This window comes from Plectropomus leopardus, chromosome 18, assembly GCF_026936395.1.
Source record: "Plectropomus leopardus strain MGB_pleo_1.0 chromosome 18, ASM2693639v1, whole genome shotgun sequence".
Classification (NCBI taxonomy): domain Eukaryota; kingdom Metazoa; phylum Chordata; class Actinopteri; order Perciformes; family Serranidae; genus Plectropomus; species Plectropomus leopardus.
In genome coordinates, this window is record NC_142193.1 from 3,487,084 (window position 1) to 3,508,394 (window position 21,311).

Below are 21,311 nucleotides of genomic sequence, written 5' to 3' on the forward strand. Positions count from 1 at the left end.
GCATACAGTATGTTGTAACTCTCTGGAGGCCATAATTAACTTTCAGAACATCTTTTTAGAGTAGCAACTTTAAAAAAATAGATTCACAACAATTAACGAGTAAAGTTTAATTTCTATTGTTTAATGTTTAATTAACAGAAAATTACTAAAATACAAATGTTGCCTTAAAACATCATACCATTATGGAATCCCACCATGACAATATTTGGTATTGTGTATTTAAGTTTATTTATTTAGTCATCATGCTTTTGCCACATTCTCAGCTTTCATACAGCCTTGAAAGGTGGCTTTTGGCGTTGGGGTCATAATGAAATCACGGCAAAAGTGACATTATCTGACAGCTTTGTGCGGTGCATATTACAGTCTTTCCATTCAGAGAAGTGAACAAATAAATGATAAAATAAAAGCATCTGTCTTTTGTTTATTTTAATGAAGTAATAAAAGAAAATAAAAAAAAGAAAAAGCTTTAACAGAGTCTGTCTATTTTATAATTGCAAACAGAGTGTTAGATAATTAAGAGAGGTTTCCTCCGCTGAGATAAAGTGTACTGTAACAAGGGAAGTTTGTCTCAGTTTCCTCACACACAAAAGAAAACTTCCAAGGACAGTTGGTCAGATAATTAGCACAAATTCATATGAGTTGACTTCAGGTCAAATCAAAAGTTAATATAAGATGATTAAGGTGAATGTATGAGGTGAATATAAGGTGTTTCATTTGAATGTATAAGGTAAGGGACAATTTTTGTCTCTAAACTTTGTAATGAGAACTTGGGAATCCTATGTGGCTGGACAGTCGAGTGTCAAATTGTAACCTGGGTATCGTTGTGTGTACAATGTGAATCCCCGGATATTAGATGTTTATCTGCATTTTTGTGTAGTGTAGTAGTGTAGTGTAGTAGGTCATCACATGACACAGTTGAGGTTTGTTTCACAAAATGTATTACAAATGCAGTTACATAAACAATACCTTCCACCCATATCTTAAGATGACTGATTTGAAAGAAAAACCATCGTGAAGAAAGCGAAAATCTGTAAGAGTGATTGGTAGAGTTTTTTTAATTAGCCAGTATGTTAAACAATTTTTGAGCATGACGTAAATTTAAAAGTATTTTAAGTTAGTTACATAGCTGGGGCATCTGATCAGGAAGGCAACTGGATACCTCTAGTTGGGTTCTTTGTAAATCCTGTTCTCCAGCCACTGCAGCTAACATCTGGAACTTTGTTTTTCCCTTCTGTTATTGTGTTAGTTCAGTTTTCCTTGCTTTACACTTACACCCATCAAGTCACCGGTGTTTTGATACTCTGACCAAATTAAGTCCACTAACAGACCAGGTCCCATCAACACCACCTTCATATAGTAGCCTACATTACAGTATGTACAGTAGCTAATGGATCATGAACCATATGGCTACCTACACACTGCTAAAGGTTTATTTGACCGAGGAGGGAGGTCACACACACACACACACACACACACACACACACACATACACAGGTGAGTCAGTAGTTAGCAGGAGGGGGGTACAAAATCTTGTGGCTTATGTTATCAATAGCACTTTTCAGTAACATGGACAGACTTTTTGAAGATGAAATCCAGGAGGACATTTTATACTGACTGCTCTGTCATTGGTTTCATCTCTACTTCGTTTAGGGGATCTTCGTTGTTACTCTTTGGACCGACAGAATCCAGAACAGGATGCCACAGGACCAACAGACGCTGTTGAAGACAGAAAAAAACAAAAAAAGATGAATAAAAATAGGAAACAGGTCAAAATTGGATTAGATTAGAAAATCTTTATCGTCCCCAAAGGGCATAGAACCAAAGTCAATCAGAGTGATGTATATCGGGGCAACAAAAAATGTTAAACCAATGTAAAAGTAAAACAAACAGAAACAAAAAAACAAAGCAGGACGAGTCGGTGCTCTCACCTGTCTGAGGGTGCCCTCTGTGAGGCAGACCTTGCTGACAGCCCAGATGGGTACTGCAACCACAGAAGAGAAGACCATGGCCCAGCCCAGACAGTAGGCCCAGTCTGGGTACACATAGCTCCCACTGGTTAGGGGCTGGTATTCCAGGAAGGAGCAGATGAAGCAAACCTTGAAAGATAAGCAGAGGAACAAAGTAATACTTCTGTGGACAAACATGTTCACACTTACTGATATTGCTTACTGATATGCTTATAAAGCAAGAGATGACGGTAGGCTATTATGAAGTCCTTTTCTGTAGAAAATTAACTGCAACTGGGCCTCTAATTGAGACAGGCCTTTATTTGTCAAAACGTACAGACACACTTGGCTACTAAAAGGGACTGACTGTTTTATAGGGACTAGTGTGTGACCCACCGTGCAGATCAGGGGGGTAAAGTAACGCCAGCACAGTTTATAAAAAAACCCCAGCTTCTGTCCGGTCATATCTTCAATTACATCACACATCCGCTGAGCTCCTGCATGATTGTCACAGTTTGTTAGTAGCAGTTTAAAAGCACATGACCTCCACATGCAACATGGTATTGATACTACTTACCAAACGCCCAGCCAACAGCAACACACTGGACCATAGAAATAAAAAAGTAACATGCTCCACTTCCACCATAGTAATCAATCAGCTGGAATAAGTACACTCCTCCCTGAAGAACAAGGTACACACATGTAAAGCCACTTAAAATACACTTCCAACATGAGAATAAGTTTATTGTTAGCTGTTGTTCTGGAAGGTTCCTAAGGCTTGTGCAGTACCTGAGTCGTGACAGAGATCTGGATGATGAAGCTGATAGAGCAGAAGATGATGAGGAAGATTTCTCTGCGCCAGGGTCTGCGCAGCTGTCCCGGGAACATGTCAATCACTGTCGATGTAATTGTTTCCAAACCTACAAACTATCGCACACAATCACATGTGAATCCCTTAAGGGCAAACAGCTGGGTGAGGTGACACGTAAATCAGAGGGTGTGGTGACTGAAGTCAGTTCAGTTCATGTCAACACAGTTAATAGGAATTTGTCTCAGCGCAGCTAACAAACACATAAGTGAACAAAATAAGTAAAAAAAGCAGCAGGAACAGTTAATTCAAGGTGAGGGGCACTGTGGGATGAACTCATTTAACAAATTTAGGCAGTCAGTGCTGGTATCAGGACTTTAATGATATCATCCATCTGTTATGTAGCAAACAAATCTATTTTAACTCCAAAATATGATTTTGGAGTTAAAATAGATTAACACACAGCAACAACATGCCCAGCTACATTAACCACTTATTCCAATGTGTTTCAGCCATGTGTCATACAGATACACTCAAGCTGCCCTGTACATCACTATGAAACAGTGAGTGGTGTCACAAAGTGTTGGTATTTAATGACCTGGGAATAATAACGAGTTGTTTATACCCATTACACTGAGGTGTGGTTTACATGGCAACGGTTCTTGCATAAAATGTTAAACTTTTGTTGCAGTTTGGCCTTTCATTAACATGACAACGGCATTATGGGGCCCCTAAAAACTAAAACCTTTGAAACCGGGTTCCAGAGTGTAATTTTTTGGAAACACAACCCCTTCTGTCACTGTGTAAACTGGAAATGTGCTGATCCTGTGAGAACGATGACGTCACAGTTGCAATTATCATTACATAGTTACACCACCAACTACTGGCCTGGCACACGAGGATCGTTCTCACTGTCATACATGGTTTGTAAAGAGTTAAGCTAACTCTTGATGGCTGCTTTGTTCTCGTGATGCTTTTCGATAGCTGGCATCATTTCAATAGCAAGCTCATTTGTAACACCACATTGTACGTTGCTGTTGGCTCTCGACAAGTTGCAGCATTCATTAAAACTGAATTATAAAAGATACTCAAAGGTTGGTCACTCTACACTCACGCTGTCATCATATACATTTTTTTTAAATGCAAAGGAAAGAGTTCCCTTTTTATCGGGCTGTTCACATCTAAACGTGGCCTAAGACACTTTTAAATCTCTCACAGAAAATAGAATACACTTCCCCAAACCTTTCTGTAACACCACCTGCTGAGTCAAGAACTTAGTAGTTACCTTCAGAATTGAGACCTAATTAATTTATTGGCTCTCATTTCCCTTTTTGAAGGGTGGCACCTTAGATGAATTTAATGTAAATTAATTTCTGTTATTTATAATGATTTCTGTTAGCCTAAAATTAAGTGCAATCACTCTGCTTCATCTCCTGGACCAAACCATATGTTCATGCTACATGGCTTGGTCCAGGAGATGAAGCAGAGTGAGTCCTGGTGCCCCTTGCGAGGCAGAAAAAAATACGAAATTATCATTCATTGTATTGGTTATCAACCTAAAGAGCAGACAATTATCGGTTCTCATGCATTCGTACTTTATACTTAAGTGAACACTTTGTGCTCTGGTCTTACCAGTGTGTCCAGTCCCAACAGGATGAGCATAAGGAAGAAGCAGGTGGCCCACAGCTGAGGCAGGGGCATCATGGCCACAGCCTGAGGAAATGCGATGAATGCCAGTCCAGGGCCTGAGTGGACAGAAGAGACATTTAAATGGCTTTGGTTTTTCTGACCTTGGTTTAGATTGTTGGTCTTTTTCTAAAAATAGCACAAGTGCTCATTTGTTTCAATAGTGCGAGGGTACATCCGATTCTATATTGTGAGGGTACATTTGATTCTAGTGTCTAACAGAGACAGAGGCTTTGGCCTTCAAATCATACCTGAATCAACCACCATGTTGATGGGAATTCCCTGTTGGTGGGCCATGAAGCCCAGAACTGAGAAGACTGCGAAGCCGGAAACAAAGCTGGTGCCACTATTGAGCAAACACAACCACAAACTGTCCCTGCACACACACACAGACACACACACACACACACACACACACAAACACAGTGCTCAGCATACAGACCACAACTAAGTGGGAGAATACACTGACAGCACACTCTGACAGAGGCTGTTCGACTACAAAACACATTTGACTGAGTTGGTCTAACAGTATGAACTAATTCTGATTGAGTAGGTGGAGGACATTGTTTCAAGCACGCTGAGGCCTTAAATCTTACCTTTGTCTGGCTTGACCAAGTTTGTTTTCAAGTGTGGCTAAAATGGGTTCATTGCTGCTCATTGTGGCCACTGGGGGAAAAAAAACCACTACAACTGCTACCTGCTACAGTTGAACTGCCATTCATATTTACTTGTAACAGTTGTTGTTGACTTTGTTGTAGCTGCCCAGTGTGATTAAGGTTCCTGATGCAACACCATAGGAGAAGAGAACCTGAGCACAAGCCTCCATCCACACCTGAGGAACAAGGATGAAACTGGAATAACCACCGTGCAGTGATATGCCTCCACAAACTATTCAAGTTGCAGTTGCATAGTAAATCCATGTCTGTCATGTAGCCATGACAGCTGAGAATGCTTCAAATATGGATGATTCTGCAAAGAAGCTACAATTTCTAAAACATGGGTACTTCTGGATAAGCAGAAGAAAATGGATGGATGGATGGGTACTTCACACACATCTTCAACCCAGCAGCACAGAAGTTATACAATCAGCACAGTTTAAAGGTAGACACCCGCGATGTAATAATGGCCAGAGATGTGTTTTTACAGAATATTATGATGTCATATAGAACCTTGGACCTTTTGGATATAAAATCATCACTTTATCATTTTATCCTATTTGCATTCCGCTTTTTATTATAATTGGTTTATTATTGAGTCCAAATGTGCCAAATTTGAGAAAATTCTTTCAAGGCATTCTTGAAATATTGCATTCATGAGAATGAGACAGATGCAAGGTTACAGTGATCTTAACCTTTGACCACCAAACACGAATCAGTTACTCCTTGAGTCCCACTGTACGTTTATGCAGAATTTTCCTTAAGGTGTTTGTGAATCGTGAGGTATCACTTTTGTAATTGAACATATCTATGGGTGCACAGATGTACGTACAGACTGACCAAAAACATGATGCCTCCAGGTCATCAGTGTTGTATCCATATCTCACAGGAGACCATTACTTTATTTACATCATCCCAGGCAGGTATGACACTTCAGATTTGTCCACATTGTCTCACCTGAAAGTCTGCCAGGCGAGACGGATCTGGATACAGATAGTAAACCACACCCTGCCAGGCTCCTGGCAGCGTCAACCCCCGGACCAGCAGGATGGCCAGCGTCACATAAGGGAACACAGCCGTGAAATACACCACCTGTAAAACTTCAGTAGTTATTTAAAATAAAGCTGGCTGAGCAGTACACCTGCCAACTTGCTACATTTTTGCTATATTTTTCTATTTTTTTGAGACTATGGCCCCGTCTGCTGAAGCAAGACTTTTCTATGATAGAGAAGCTCTTATCAACTCTGGGAAAAGCTTGTGGGGTTTGGACTGAATGCGTCAGACGGTGAGAGGATCCCCACAAACGGCATATGCCGAGCAGCCCGTCAGACCAAAGAGGAGAAACGAAACCAAAAGCGCCACACAAAGAGAGGGAGGAGCGCTGGCATCAGGGCAAGGCTGACATGACTTGGACCAAGAGATGTTCCTCTACCAGGAGAATACAGTGGATGAGATTTGATTGATGCTCCCTCAGCAGCAGGAAATCAGAGACTGCTCTGCGCACATCTTCACAGAGACATGGTTAACCCCTAACATCCAGGATTAAGCTGTTGCACTAGATAGACTGACCTTGTTGGGAGCCATAAGGACACAAGACTCTGATGAAAATTGGAAAAATGCACTGCAGGAATTGAATGATGATGCCACCAGCAGCAACATGCCCAAAGAACTGAATGTAATTGTCATAGTAGCTGCTGATTTTAATCAACTCACCCTTTAACTCCAAAGATATAGCAGGATCAAGGACAAATGTAATTTCAACTTTTAACCTTTGTTTGAAAAATGCTAATAATTCTACCTTCTACCTTTCATAAAAACAGAGGGACAGAGTCTATCCACAACGCAGTGGAGCCAGTGGAAATTAACACATAGACTAGAGTGTAATCTATTTGCTCCGTCTACCATGACAGATCTGAGCTGGACCGCACACGGATCTGGTCGAAATTAGGGGTTAACTGACGTAATTTCCTACATTACATTTCCTACAAATATGTTTTGTAGGAAATGATAATTACCATTGAAACTCATTCTATACGCAATTGATCCTGGCCTTTAAATCCTTACACAAGTGATTATTGACCTTTCCAGTGGAACGGACTCCTTTCCAGATGCAGAAGTAGCAGGCCACCCAGCATACCAGGACACACAGCAGCAGCTCCCACTGTACTGAACCAACCTCCTCTATTCCCCCAGACATGGACAACACTCCCCTCCTGTGTGGGAACAACAGACAGCCACTGATGATTTCATTCATGAAGAAACAGAATAATTGATTCATTACTGCCATCCTAGTACAGTGGATAACCACAATAATTGTGCATTTTAGGAGTAAAGCGTGACATTTCTTACATAGTGCATACCATAATGTTTATTTTCAGATGTAGAGGGAAGTCAGATCTGACCTTTAAGGACCATAACAGGTCAAATCCAAAAGGGCCAACAGTCCACCGGTTATGATGTTCAAATGCATTGAATTTTGTAAACAAACAGTGTAAAAAAACATTTAAGTTGTCTTTTCCAACTAATTTGACTGAGATCACCAAAACTCAAAAAAATCAGTGGTTCTTGATCTGTGGGGAAAATTTTGATGTTCTCATAACAGCTGATACACAGACAGAAAAGAGACATTTAATTCTATAGTACGAGTTCTGCAGTATGAGGCAAGGTTACTACTGACATTGTGTTATCACCCTGAGGACATTTGTTTATTGTTAACCATTCAACTGGCATTGCTGCCCATAATTTACATGCTTTACAGTCACAAAGTCACAGCAATGGCACATAAAAAAAACAAAACATTACCGATCAGCAGTTTGTGTGCCAAATACAGAAATCTGAAAATGTATATAGTTGTTGAAATATACATAAGGGATGACAACAATTGATTTAGAATTTAATCGAACATGTGATATGTAATCGATTAATTGATAAGTTATGCAATGCTTTCAAAGTATATGCAAATTGTTGCTGTGAGCGTTGGCTGAGGAAAAATGCATTTGGCATTGTTTGAAAATATAATAATAAACACTTTATGTTTCTTTTCAAATAACAGTCCATTATTCTATTGTTAATTTGACCAATAATTGATTGAGGAAAGTGCTCACAATTCGCAACTCTGTTATAAATGGTTGATCATAAACTGATGGCATATGTTCATTACAGATTACAACAGTCAAGTGTTGATTTTTCCCCATTTGGTAATGTAGGTGTGGTTTCTGTTCAAGAGTTTTTCCAGTCATCATATGTTGACAATGTCAGTGTTAACCTGTGATGCAATGTATTTAAAGTAAATAAAATATTAATGTAAATTAAAGTAAGTACTACTGTTTGGCAGAAAGGTGTGTTTGCAGAGTAATTAATTGTGGACACATTCAAACAGAATGCCATTGTAAGCAAGTGATGTAAATTTGTTTAAGAGGCGGGAAGCTGGTGAAGACAGTTCATCTTTGTACATTTGCGCAAAGAATGATCTAGTTATTAATATTCTGGAGATATTATAAAAAACTAGTCCAGAATATGTAGAAATGGATGTTCACGATTTGGGACATAATAACGAAACAGGGAATCTTGAGTTAACGCATGGCCATCAGTGTAAAATCCATCCATCCATCCATCCATCTTATCCAGGCCTCATCATTGCAGAAGCCGCACCAAACTGCCTATCGCTCCATTCTACCTTTGCGCTGTGTTCACATTACAAGCGACACAGCAACAACATGCCCAGCTTCATTATCGCTGAGTCTCAGTTGAAGTGTTGCGAAAACACTCATTGTTGTAGTTACATCATCAGGGGTTGTGTGTGTCTGCTACCTACTGCAAAGCAATTTGGCTGAACACCTTGTCATATTTGTATTTGGCCATAAAAAATATCTACACCTATGATCAATGTCTGAGCCCCATTTTAACATCTCATTTCCCTTCCCCATTGCATCCCAGTAATGTCCACTTATATAATGCTAGCACAGCATCACCTAACCAAGCTAAATAACACACCGTCACACCTAAAAAATAACCAGAAGATTGGTTTTGTTGTTGGAGCTCCAAAAAAGTTGAGATCACCTCAACCGTTTTATAGCGCATCATGGCTGTCGTCAGGGGCGAGAGTTGTGCATCAGTTTGTAGAGTCATATCAGCAGTCTAATATATTTTATTCTCTATGACTTCTTGCATGTTCTGTTCAATATTTAAAACATTGCTAGATAAAAGACAAAAACAAGCATTTATCTCATATGTAACACTTTCAAAATTTCCCTAATTAATTATCCAGATATGGTAAACAAAATGTAGTGACATTATGGAACTAAATTTGCTACAGAGACACCACTGGGTGTTCATTGCAATTCCTTATTTTGGGATGTTTTGGGTGTTTATTGCAATTACTTATTCTGGGATACATTTTTACCTTGATCCTTGATGTCAACAACTTACAAATATGCATGCACAACCGTTTGTACGACGTTACATGAATTGGACATTATGTCCTTAATGTACAATTACGGCGGTTAGGTTTAAGCAAGTAAAGTCGTTTTGGTTCGGTTTAGAAAAAGAAACATGATGAGGACGTACCTTAAAATGACTTCACACAGTTCACACAGTTCCAAAAACGTGTCTCCAGAGGAAGGTCCTGCATTTTTATAGCCCATCCACTATCCTAACCAGCCTTCTTAAAAGTCTGATCATGAGTGTTTCCTTGTTCACTCCTTTCAGCAATTGGTTACGTGATCATGGCCATTTCAAATACATGAGATGTGTACTTATTTCAGTGCATTATTTTTCATAGGGAAATGTACAGTTTGTGAGAACATTATGCTTGACCTAAATGCGTTTCCTTGAATTCTGGTAATCTCAGAAGTATTCCCAAATAAGTGGCATCCCCACTTTAGTTGGAAATGACACCTTAAAAGTTTTTCTACACTGTTTAATTTCAAAATTAGATAACTGAACAGTAAACACAGTTTTCCTCCACATCTTTCATTTTGGTTTATACTAACTAGACAAGAAATTTCATGCTTCTCTCATGAAGTTGTAAAAATATGAGAGTTTAACTGCTGTGCTAATTATGAGCTTAATGTGACAAAACACTGACTCACTCCCAAAACTCAGAGACTGAAGACTTGGTGAGATTTCCAGATGTCCAGTTTACTGTCAGGTTGCCACTGTGTACTGCAGTCCAGTTTGGAGAGGTGAGATCTACACATCTGTCTGTTGATAGAAAGGCAAATAATATACTGATACGTGTTTATATCACAATCACCCTGTTTAGACACAGCATATGTGTCAGGGCGATCTGATCACAACTGGATAGCTCTAAATCTAGGTAAAAACAGCCACCAAGACACATTTCCAACCCGATAACATTTTGGATTCACTGGACCACATGTGTTTTGTAGCATAAACGCTAACGCTGTCCTATGCGTCTCCAACAAGGACAAAATCATTGTTGCAGGACATTGTGGTTGTTTTTATGAAAATGTTTTTGGAGCTGAGAGAGAGGGGATAACATGCAGCAAAACCCCACAAGTTTGGAATCCAACCCAGGCTGCAGCCAGGCAATTTTTTGACAAAATAAGAAAACAGGCCAGAAAGTGTATTCAACCTGTATAACCTGTATAAACCCAAACCCAAACCCAAATCCCAAGTTGTCACATGTTGCCACTTTGCAGGGGCCTTCTGTGTGTACATATTATACTCTTTGTATCCTGAGATGTTGCTACCACGATTTCAACACAAGGTGGGATTACACTACACAAGGATATGTTTAGACATGTTTAGGTTCCTTCTTCTCCCACCCTGATTCCACTTGATTCTGACCTGTGTTCCAGGGGTTGTTGCAGGTGGCCCAGGGCAGAGGGTCTCTGAAACAGTAGATGAGGTACAGGAGCGCCCAGGCTAGGATGATGCTGTAGAATCTGTCATAAAGCTGGATCACCATGATAGAATAGCCGGTCCCTGGAGGGAGAGATCCCAAAATACCTCAGTTTAAATGTAAATTGATATAGCACCAAGAAATATAGCACTTAGCGACAGCACCACAAAACTACTGTGAATACTGTAAAGAACCATAGCCAAGCCAAGTTTGATCCAACCAGAGATGAATGCTGTTCTTTAATGTTTGCTTTTGTTCTGTCTGTGCATATCCAAAGTAATCCAAGTCTCCTTTAAAAAGCAAAAACAAAACAAAAAAAAACATAACAATAATCTAAATGAGACATGTGAATTAGTGAAGATTTTATCACGAGAACAAGTTCAGACAGGATTACATCTTAAATACATGTCAGATTTTAATAATAAATACTTGTTACAATATTTTCTGTAAACTATTTACTGTTCTAAGACCAATATTAAAAAATCAAAACAAACAAAAAACACAAATAATGTTCACTTTAAACTGCAGGCTACTTTTGGGACCCTCCTTTGTAAATGATTTCCAAACATTCAAATTAAACATTTCTAGTGTATTCCTTTGTGCATAGTCCATGTAACATACAAAACGGTCCTCCCACATTGACACAGTCCGGAAAAAGGCCCAGCAAAGGTTATACTTCCTGCGACAGCTCAGGAAGTTTAACCTGCCACAGGAACTGCTGATCATCTTCTACACTGCCATCATTCAGTCTGTCCTGTGCACAGCCATCACTGTCTGGTTTGGATCTGCCACCAGACAGGACAGGATTAGACTGCAACAAACAATCAGAACTGCAGAGAGAATCATTGGGGCCGACCTGCCCTCCATCCAGGACCTTTACCGGTCCAGGATCAGGAAACGGGCAGGCACCATCTATGCAGACCCATCACACCCCGGTCACAAACTGTTCGAACTCCTCCCCTCTGGAAGGCGTTACAGAGCACTGTATGCCAAGACCACCAGACACAAAGACAGTTTCTACCCCCAGGCTGTCACTCTGATGAACTGTAAATAGTCAGAGTGTCAGGAGAACAACAACAAACAACAAATATAAAATATATATATATATATATATATATATATATATATATTCATACTACCTCATGCACAGTGGTTTTTGCACTAACTGTATATTTTTGAATTACATACTGTACATTTTGTATATATTCCCTATCTCTTCCTTTTGTAAATACAAATACATGTCTATGTCTGTCTTTTTTTCTATTTTTCTTATCCCTAACTTATTTCCCTCCCCTGTACTGTGAGCATTGCCAACCCGGAAAAAATTCCTTGTTCCTTATTTGTTGAACTTGGCCAATAAACGTGATTCTGATTCTGAAAACATAATGTTAGTTGAACAAAAATATGCTCTTTTTGCATTTTGTGCACATCATCAAACATGTGGCCCAGTCTGTGGCAAAACAAATGGTTGACACTTAAATAGTTTCTTACATGTTGGGTTTTAAATGGCTGACGAAAAAAGTTTGAATATTTGAAATGTTTGAAAATGGCTGTCTTTGGAGTTTTATTATTTTTACACATGTGGCAGTAAGGCTGTGGAAACAATGAGGAAGTGAAGCTTATCTCGAAAAAAACCTAAATTCACAATTGATATCACCCTCTGTGGCGACATTGTCACTTTCCTTTTTCTCTCAAACAGTGCAGCTGCTTCAGATAAGGTTGTTTATTACTCTCTTGGTTTTATCTTCACCATACTTAAGCCTTGAGGCAATCATGTGTCCTGTGTGTGCATGTGTGTTTGAGCGTGTATAATATGAACAAAAACAAAAAAGACCAAAAAAGAAACCATTTAATATATGGTGTACTTATTAATAGTAGAGGCATAAACTTGAGGAAATCAATCAAATCTGCAATTCAACAAATTGGACGAGCAAAATGCTCTGTGTCTGGAACACTCGGTGTGGTGTGGAACGTTACAGTGGATAAAACAAAAAGGAACTGCAGCCTATGCAGCATGAACAGCATGAAGTGAAGACAACAACAACAACAAAAAGCGGGCTTAAATTAGGGACAGGCTTTATTACCTGGAAAATAGATGGAAAATACAATCAGATTGTTAATTTAAATCTCTTATACTCTGTCAGTATTACTTCTTCTTTGGTACTCATAATTTCAGTAATATTAACTGAATGAATTGTACAGAATTTGTCCATATTGACAAAAGTTTAAACTTGTATCTCTGTATGATCTAAGCAGCAAAGTAAGTTCCAGCTGGCAGCCAACAACCAGATTTTATACATCCAAAGGCCTTCTATAAAAACGAACAGATAACCCCTACTCTAACTGAGACAGGCCTTTTTTTTAAAATGTGTAGCCACACTGGGCTAGTAAGAGACACCATGCTTATAATTCGGGGGAGGCTTTTATTTGTTTGCAAAAGGCAGTGAAACGTCTTGTTATTTGCTGAAGTGATTTCATAAAAACCCCTATAGGCTGATGAAGAAGAGCGAGTGGTCAGCAGTCAGTGGTGGTATACAACAGTCAACAAACAGATTTTTCAACAACTGTGAACCACAACCTTGAGTGTCCAGTAATAAATGTGCACAAATTATATTAGGCTGATTGGTCCAGTAGTTTACAAGATTAGCTGTAGACAGTGTGTTTTTAAGTAATTACAAATGCATTAAGTACAAGTACAAGTACATTGTATCTGTAGTTCAGATACAGTACCTGCAGGCAAAATCGATCTGCTCTGTGCAAAAAAAGGGCTACAGGGAGTGTAGAGACTTAGTTGGTCCTGGATTTTTGAACAGTTGAAGGAAAAATAATCATTATTTTGCTAACCTTAAAAACAACAAATAAAGGCATGATGAGAATTACCCTGTGCCAGTGGGCAGAGCTTGATCCAGCAGGTGATGGTGCCCTCCTGTGTGTACTGACCAATAACAGTCTCGAGCAGGAAGAGCGGCACACCACACAGCATGGCGAAGAAACAGTAAGGCAGCAGGAAGACACCTGAACACACAGAAAAAACAAATGTATGACTCAAGGGCTTGTTCCCAATCCCCAGATACCACAGACTTCAACAGAAGAGGTATTATTATATAGCCTTTGAGTTATTTGATTGGATGACAAGCTTTCATTCAAAGTACATGTTGGAGATCTTATGAAGAAGCAGAAATTATAGCTTTTTATTTTTGAAATGAGGAATAAAATCAATTGACGCTTGATCCCAGGTTCATCAAAGATTTCAGAGTTACATCCCAAATCTCATGAGCCAAAGGTGTACCCCCTTACTTTTGGTCCCTGGCTTGGACCATGCACATCTTCAAACTCAACAACATATTTGTAAAGTTTCGTCACTGTTTCCTGCACAAATGTGACATTATGAAAATCTGTCTATACACAGACATATAAACCCCTGGTGAAATACAAATAACAGCTCCTTAGGTAGAGTTTCTGCTATCACATTTTGCCAGGATGCCACATTCATAAGCTAAGTATTGAACAAATCAGTCAAGAAAGAAAATATTAACCTTATGGTGATGCAAGGAAAGATATCACAGTTTATCCAGAAAGAAACAAGAATGTTTCAGTGAAACTACACTTGCATGTTTTGTTTCATGAGGTCGCCATGACCTTGACCTTTGACCTTCAACCAGCAGATTCTAGTACGTTCATTTTTGAGTCCAAGAAGAAGTTTGTGCCAAATTAGAGGAAACTCCCTCAAAGCCATCCTCAATGAATGATATAGTATTCAAGAAAATGAGATAGATGCAAGGTTGCGGTGACCTTGACTTTCAAACACCAAGCTTTAATAAGGTCATTATAGAGTCCACTCAAGAATTCGTGCCAAATCGAAGTCCCTTACAATGTTCTTAAGATATCGCTTTCACAAGAATAAGACAAATGCAAAGTCAATGTTACCTTCACATTAAACCACCTAAATATAATCAGCCCATTCTTGAGGCTGCTCAAATATTTCTTAAACTTGAAGTAATTGTTCATAAGTAATTGTCCCTCAAGTTGTTCATAAGATACACCATCTACAAGGATATGGTAGATGCAAGCTCACCGTGACCTTGAATTTTTACCGATGACCACTAAAATCGAATCAATTAATCTTTGAGCCCAATTGAACATTTGTGCCAAATTTGAAAAGAATTCCTCATGGTTTTCTTGAGATATTGCATAAGACTGAGACAGATGAGGTCACAGGGATCTTATCCTTTGACCTATGACCGCCAAAATCTAATGAGCTCATCTGTGAGTCCAATTCAATCTCTGTGCTAAATTTGAAGAAATTCACTCAAAGTATTCTTGAGATATCATGTTCACAAGAATGGGAAGGAAGAATGGAGGAATGCTAGTGAAGTCATGTGAGCAAAAGTGCTTTTTAAAGGCTGAACCATAATGTGTTTTTTAAGCCTAAACCTAACCACAAAGTTTATCATAACTGCAGCCATTTCAGAATATTAAGGAAATGTCTAAAACTATGAAGATTAGGACTGTAGCATTTTAGGGACTGTCACATGTTGTTTTGGAAGTCAGTGGAATTTGCCCCTATTCTGTTGTTTAGGTACGAGAGAGTCTTGTCTGTTACTCACAGCCTACTCACAGATTAATGAAAATTATCTGATACCTCAACAGATAAGACATAAAGGTGTCTGCAAACAATTTATCAATTTCTTAGAGTCCAACCCTGATGTGAAAGGCACAACTTTGTTAAATGTGCACATAGTGCATCTGCTGTCTACTTACTTGTTTACACATTTCTCTGATAAAACCTGGCTAGCTCACTGACTTTGGAAGGAACATCCTTTTTCTTTATGTTAATTTATAACCATATAGGAACTACAAATAAGCGCAGACCCACTTTGGACTCCTGCTAGCTACCAGCAACAATTCAGACAGCTAACACTAACATCAACTGATGCAAAACAAAAGTGCAAACCACTTTCTTCAACATTGTGGATTTCAAAACTGTAAAAAAAATGTGAGGGATGGTCACAGGATTTCCACTAGAGGCTAACATTCTTTGGGAATCCTGTGGGTCACTGCATTTTTCTGGGATTCCCATGGTATGGGAATCAATTTCACTCCTCATGGTGTTATGGAAGAAGATTAGGGCCAGACAGGAGAATTTTTTTCTTGACATTGTTCCTAGTGATTTGTCAATTTTCCCCTTTAGGTCCTTTTTTGTCACCTTTTTCTAATTTCATGCACATTGGGACAATGTTTTTGACAGAAATCAAACAAGCACAAGAACATTGATTTCGATGTAGGTTTCAAATGGTTAATCATGTTCTCCTGAAAGGACAGAATGGTTAATAATGCGCTCTGACTGGTACAGTGTTAAACTGTGCACTCAGTGTAGAAATAATTGAGGAATATCTATTGATTTATTAATATCGATTCTTTTTGCCAGTAGGACTTAAAGATCTTCTCCAGCTTAATCTACAGTTTGATATACAGCAAGTGTGATGAAGTGTTATCTTATATCTTATTCTATTTAAAGTTACTATGTATCTATTCTTGCTCTATGTTAATTGTTTTGCAACAAAACAATAAGTCAAATTCTTTGTATGTGTAAATGTATTTGGCAATAAAACCTGACCAAGGCCCACCACACTACATGCTGCTGCCAGAATAAATTCCCTTTTCCTCACCCACTGTTCCCTCTTTTTTACTTTGGTCTCCATCTCTGTGTTACCTCTTCAGTCCCCTGATCACCACTATGCCCCCCCTCCTCTCTCCCCCTCTCTCTTTCCTTTTTTGCCATGATTGTATTTCATTTGCTATTTACGACATCTATTGCTCGTCTGTCCGTCCTGGAAGAGGGATCCCTCACTATCCTCTACCGCTCTTCCTGAGGTTTCTTCCTCTTTTTTTTCCCCGTTACAGGGGTTCTTTTTGGGGAGTTTTTCCTTGGATGATGTGAGGGTCTAAGGGCAGAGGGATGTCGTACACTGTAAAGCCCTCTGAGGCAAACCATGTTTTGTGATAATGGGCTCTATAAATAAAACTGACTTGACTTGACTTGACTATCGTCAGTAACAGTAACTCTGTCATGTTTCTGTCTAAACTTGGATCTCATTTGAGGATGACAGCAATAAATATGACAGATTGTATTTACCCTATGTGATGCTGTAAGGCTGTTTGTGCAAACACTGTATGCATATAGACACAGGGGGATGAATGACATTGGAAGAGAAAACAACTCTAAAATATTTTCAAAGATCAACAACGTGAAGTTTAACCAGCAGTTTTTAGTTTTTACCTCAAAGGGAAATATGTGGTCTAACAGCTTTTGGTGTTGAAAAGTAACAGATAACATGTTATCGACCTGTTTGTTTTTGCTTGACTTTCAAAAGTGCTTTTCGGTGTTTTGGAGATAAAAAAAACAACAAGGTCTGGTTGTACACAGCTTGTGTCACTCGCCGAAGTTCTGCAGCTGTTATCAAAAAGCAGTGAGGGAAAAACAATGTTCTAAAAATATCTGATTTTCCACAAGTCTTGGAAAGTCTTAGGAGCTGCAGGGTTTAAGCAGGGCTGGTTCCAGGGTCTATTGAGATTTGGGATTTAGCCTTGAAAACTTTGAATGAGTCTGAGGTCAATCATGGAGACACATATCATGGTAGCACATATTGTAACAGGAGTAATGTAATGATTACTTTGTTCTTGCATGAAATGTTAAACTTTTGTTGTGGTTTGGCCTTTCATTCACAATATAATGGTGTTTATGTGGCCTGAAAATGCAAAGTTTTGAAAACAGCATCCCCTCTGTGGCCGTGTAAATTGGCAATATGCGGATCCTGTGAGAACGGTGACATCACATCTGCATTTTGCATATGCACATTATATTTCAGAGAAGTAGCCATGCATGAGCAGGAGGACAACAATAACAACAATGGGGGACTACTGAGCTGTGTTTGTGCTGCTGACTCTACTGAGGTTATTGCTGTTGGCTCTTGTGCGTGCATTCGCCATTTTCTTCTTCTTTGTTTATACTCATCACTCTGTAGTAGAACGCCTTTATGTGCAGGGACAGGTGTTCTTCTATGGTGTGTCATTACAAAGTTACACCACCAACTATTGGCCTGGCATGCACACTACATGCATGCATTTTTGGTTGTTTTTTTAGGATCCGTAAATGCAAGGATTATTTTCACAATGATATCATGTAAATGGTAATTTTGTTAAAAACACAAAGGAAAAGCTTTCCATTTTTAGTAGGGCCGTTCTCGTCTAAAGATGGCCTTAGTCTGACCAAACAAACCACAAAGATATTGCATTGACAAGATTGAGATAGTTGAGGTCACAGGGACCTTATCCTTTGACCTGTGACCATCAAAAACTAATCAGCTCATTGTTGAGTCCAAGTCAATGTTCGAGCTAAATTTGCAGAAATTCCCTTGAAGTGTTTTTGAGACATCCCGTTCACAAGAATCGGACAAATGGACAGACAACTTAAAAACATAATGCCTCCGGCCTCAGCTATCACCAGTGTGGTGGCATACCTATTATAATTTCATAAATACCCCCATGCAGGATAAGGGTTTTTGAAAAAAAAGGGTTTCTGACTGACAGTTGGTCTTATTCAGTTAGGGAAAACCTTTGTTTGTCTGCTTTTTAGTGATTAATAACAAGGCAGAAAATACAATCTCAACTGCCCTCAGGTAACTGTCCCAGCCAGTCTAGTGAGAGCAGACACTTGTATCAGGATATCAGATTTCCATGTTTTCTTTGTTGTTTTTTTGTACGTGGCATAACTTGTCACAACCGGCCCTGGCTGACTCCAGCCTGCCCCAACATATTAGAGCCTGCTCTACAGCCATTCCCTGCCAGATAGTTGCCCAACATGGTTTTTTACACGCAGCTCAGTAAATGCAGCTCAGTTACATGCCGCAACCATTTTTGCTCACCTGCCTGTTTGTGTTTTGTCTTTGCCAGGATGCCAGCCTGTCACTCTGTCCACTCCTCCAGCTGAAAACATCTCAACACTCAGATGATCCCTCACCTTCAGACGGCCGTCCATCCTTTTTTTTTATGTACATTCCACTTTTGTAATAAAACTTTTTTCTGAAATCAGTTTCGTCTGTCTGCTTTTGGGTCCTCAGTCCAAAGCATAACATAACTAAAAAACAGCAAATTCTTACAGGCTGTAGATTTCAATGATAAAATGTGAAAAATAGTCAAAAGGTCTTCACATTTAGGTTGAAAGTGCAAAGGGTGTGACTGAATATGGTAAGTCACTTGTTTAAAAGGCACTGTCCTTACAAATCCCGTCATGCCCTATTTAATAACAGATAGAAACACTCTGATGGTTTTTTGCTGATTAAAAAAGTAACTAATAAGTCAGCTGACCACAGATACCTGAAACATATGTTCTGGTTCCACTTGTTCATATGGCTAATACACTGAGTGTATACAGAGTGGGAGTAAGCTTTTATAAACTTTTGCAAATTTAATTTGAATGATTACTTTTCATTTCATATTAAAATGTACAATACACACAAGTGCAACCTTAACCATGTTTGCCTGCAAAGAAGGAATGGTTATTTGTGTGCTCAAACTAGTACAACTCTATAGTCAGGAGCTGTGCTCAAAATCATTCACTCATTCACTCACTATTCTCTATATGGTGTGTATTAAATAGTTAACTATATAGGGAATAACAAACGAGATTTCAGACTCTACGCCAGAATATTTCTGTGAAAGGGAACGGTTTTAGACACAGCTAATGTATAATCAATGAGGATTGTCTGTTATTGACTTTGTATTCCTCTTACACATTACATGTTCTATTTGCCTGAAGGATTTAAAGTTCTTCTCCAACTACACAACAGCTTGATATACCGCAGGTGTAATGAAGAAATCAATAAGAGATGTTAAAGAGCTTCAAGAAAGGTGCAATCATCTCAAGTACTGCAGTCTGCCTCACCTCCTCCGTTCTTGTAGCACAGGTAGGGAAATCTCCACACATTGCCCAGTCCCACCACACTGCCTGCTGCTGCCAGAATAAATTCCCTTTTTCTTGTCCACTGTTCTCTTTTTTTCATTTTGGTCTCCATCTCTGTGTTACCTCTTCAGTCCCCTGATCACTACTATCAGTCAACACCTCTGTCAGTCTGACGCTGTGCTCACCTGTAGACACAATAGTGACTCTATGGCCCAGTGCCATAGCTGTAGGAGCAGGAGGTGCAAGTTGTACAGCAACTCTGTCAGGTCATAAACCAGCTTTCTAACTTGCATCTCATCTTCAGATGAAAAGATAAAAGCATGTTTTATTCCCTTTTTGTGATGGAGACCTATTGCCATCTAGTGACCTTAATTATCAGTAATCTAGTAACCAGCTTTATAGTTACATCTTATTTTGCATTCATTGTATAATGTTAAAAGTAATCCTATATCTAAGTAATCACCAAGTTTGTTAGGATCCATGGTACAATGTTATGTTATGTGTGGTCGTTTAACAGAATTGAGCAAAGGATCTTCAGAATCATGTATTACGTTATAAATTGCCTTTCGGTCTCCTAACATGTATTTGAAATTACTGTGATGAGACTATAGTGGTGATGAGTTAGTAAATTTATACACAACGGGTTCGATCGCATAATTCGTCATAAAGTACAGAGAAATAAATGTCTCCTAAATTACATTAGGTCTTCTAGAAACTAATGCCAATCCGCCTTCCATCTACACCCCAAATTGAAAGATAAAAACTGAGTGAACTCTTAGCTCAGAGCTTCTCCTGCTTCTCTTTGCTTCACTCTTCAAGCCTCTTCAGGCTTCTTCTTCTAGTGCTTCTTCAGTGCTTCTTTTTGCTTCCTTTTGCCGCGGCGCTTCACGTGTATCCACGCTCGCAACTTTTTCTTTTCTTCAATTTTATAAGCGGAGCCACAACAGCTCACTAGAGCTTTGCTGAACTTTAACTTTTGAAACCATTTTCTTTTAAAATCTCTTTGACGCTTTTCTTTATACCAGTTTTTGGTCAGTAAAGACACTTTTGTAATTTGTTTTAAGTAAACTAAAATTAATAATTTAAAGTGACACTGTCGGACCAATGGGACTACTTTTGATTATTTCTGCGAGTTTTAATTGAGAAGGACACTCCGCGATTCACCATCAACTCTGCCACGGATCTAGAAGCAACACCTGCTGCACAAACTATCAGCATCCGTTGCCTGCCCTTAAGGACTTTGTTTAAAGACTTTTACCGGTTTGCTGAGGCGAACACCGATGCCAGTTAAAGACCGCCGCTCACCGACTCCACCTGCCCGGCGGGTCACCTCGTCTGGAAGACGCACCGCAGCTCTCCCCTGGAGTGATGCGATGATCTGGACCTC

The 21,311-nt window shown here is 39.2% G+C and overlaps 1 protein-coding gene across 2 annotated transcripts; it reads right to left on the bottom strand.

Annotated features, from left to right (window-relative positions):
• Nucleotides 1-92: 92 nt before the first annotated feature.
• Nucleotides 93-20,693, bottom strand: LOC148186416 (sodium- and chloride-dependent GABA transporter 2-like). Of its 2 annotated transcripts, XM_088069036.1 has the most exons (14): nt 19,907-20,693; nt 13,843-13,977; nt 10,908-11,045; nt 10,187-10,298; nt 7,177-7,309; nt 6,054-6,188; nt 5,169-5,272; nt 4,692-4,816; nt 4,387-4,499; nt 2,736-2,873; nt 2,524-2,626; nt 2,343-2,443; nt 1,929-2,096; nt 93-1,716 (listed from the first exon to the last, which is right to left on the bottom strand). In XM_088069036.1, the coding sequence occupies exons 1-14, from the start codon at nt 20,034-20,036 to the stop codon at nt 1,606-1,608; spliced, it is 1,746 nt and encodes a 581-aa protein (XP_087925162.1). In that variant the 5' UTR covers nt 20,037-20,693; the 3' UTR covers nt 93-1,605. The 2 variants fall into 2 exon arrangements, with proteins under 2 accessions (XP_087925162.1, XP_087925163.1); XM_088069037.1 differs by lacking the exon at nt 2,343-2,443.
• Nucleotides 20,694-21,311: the final 618 nt, after the last annotated feature.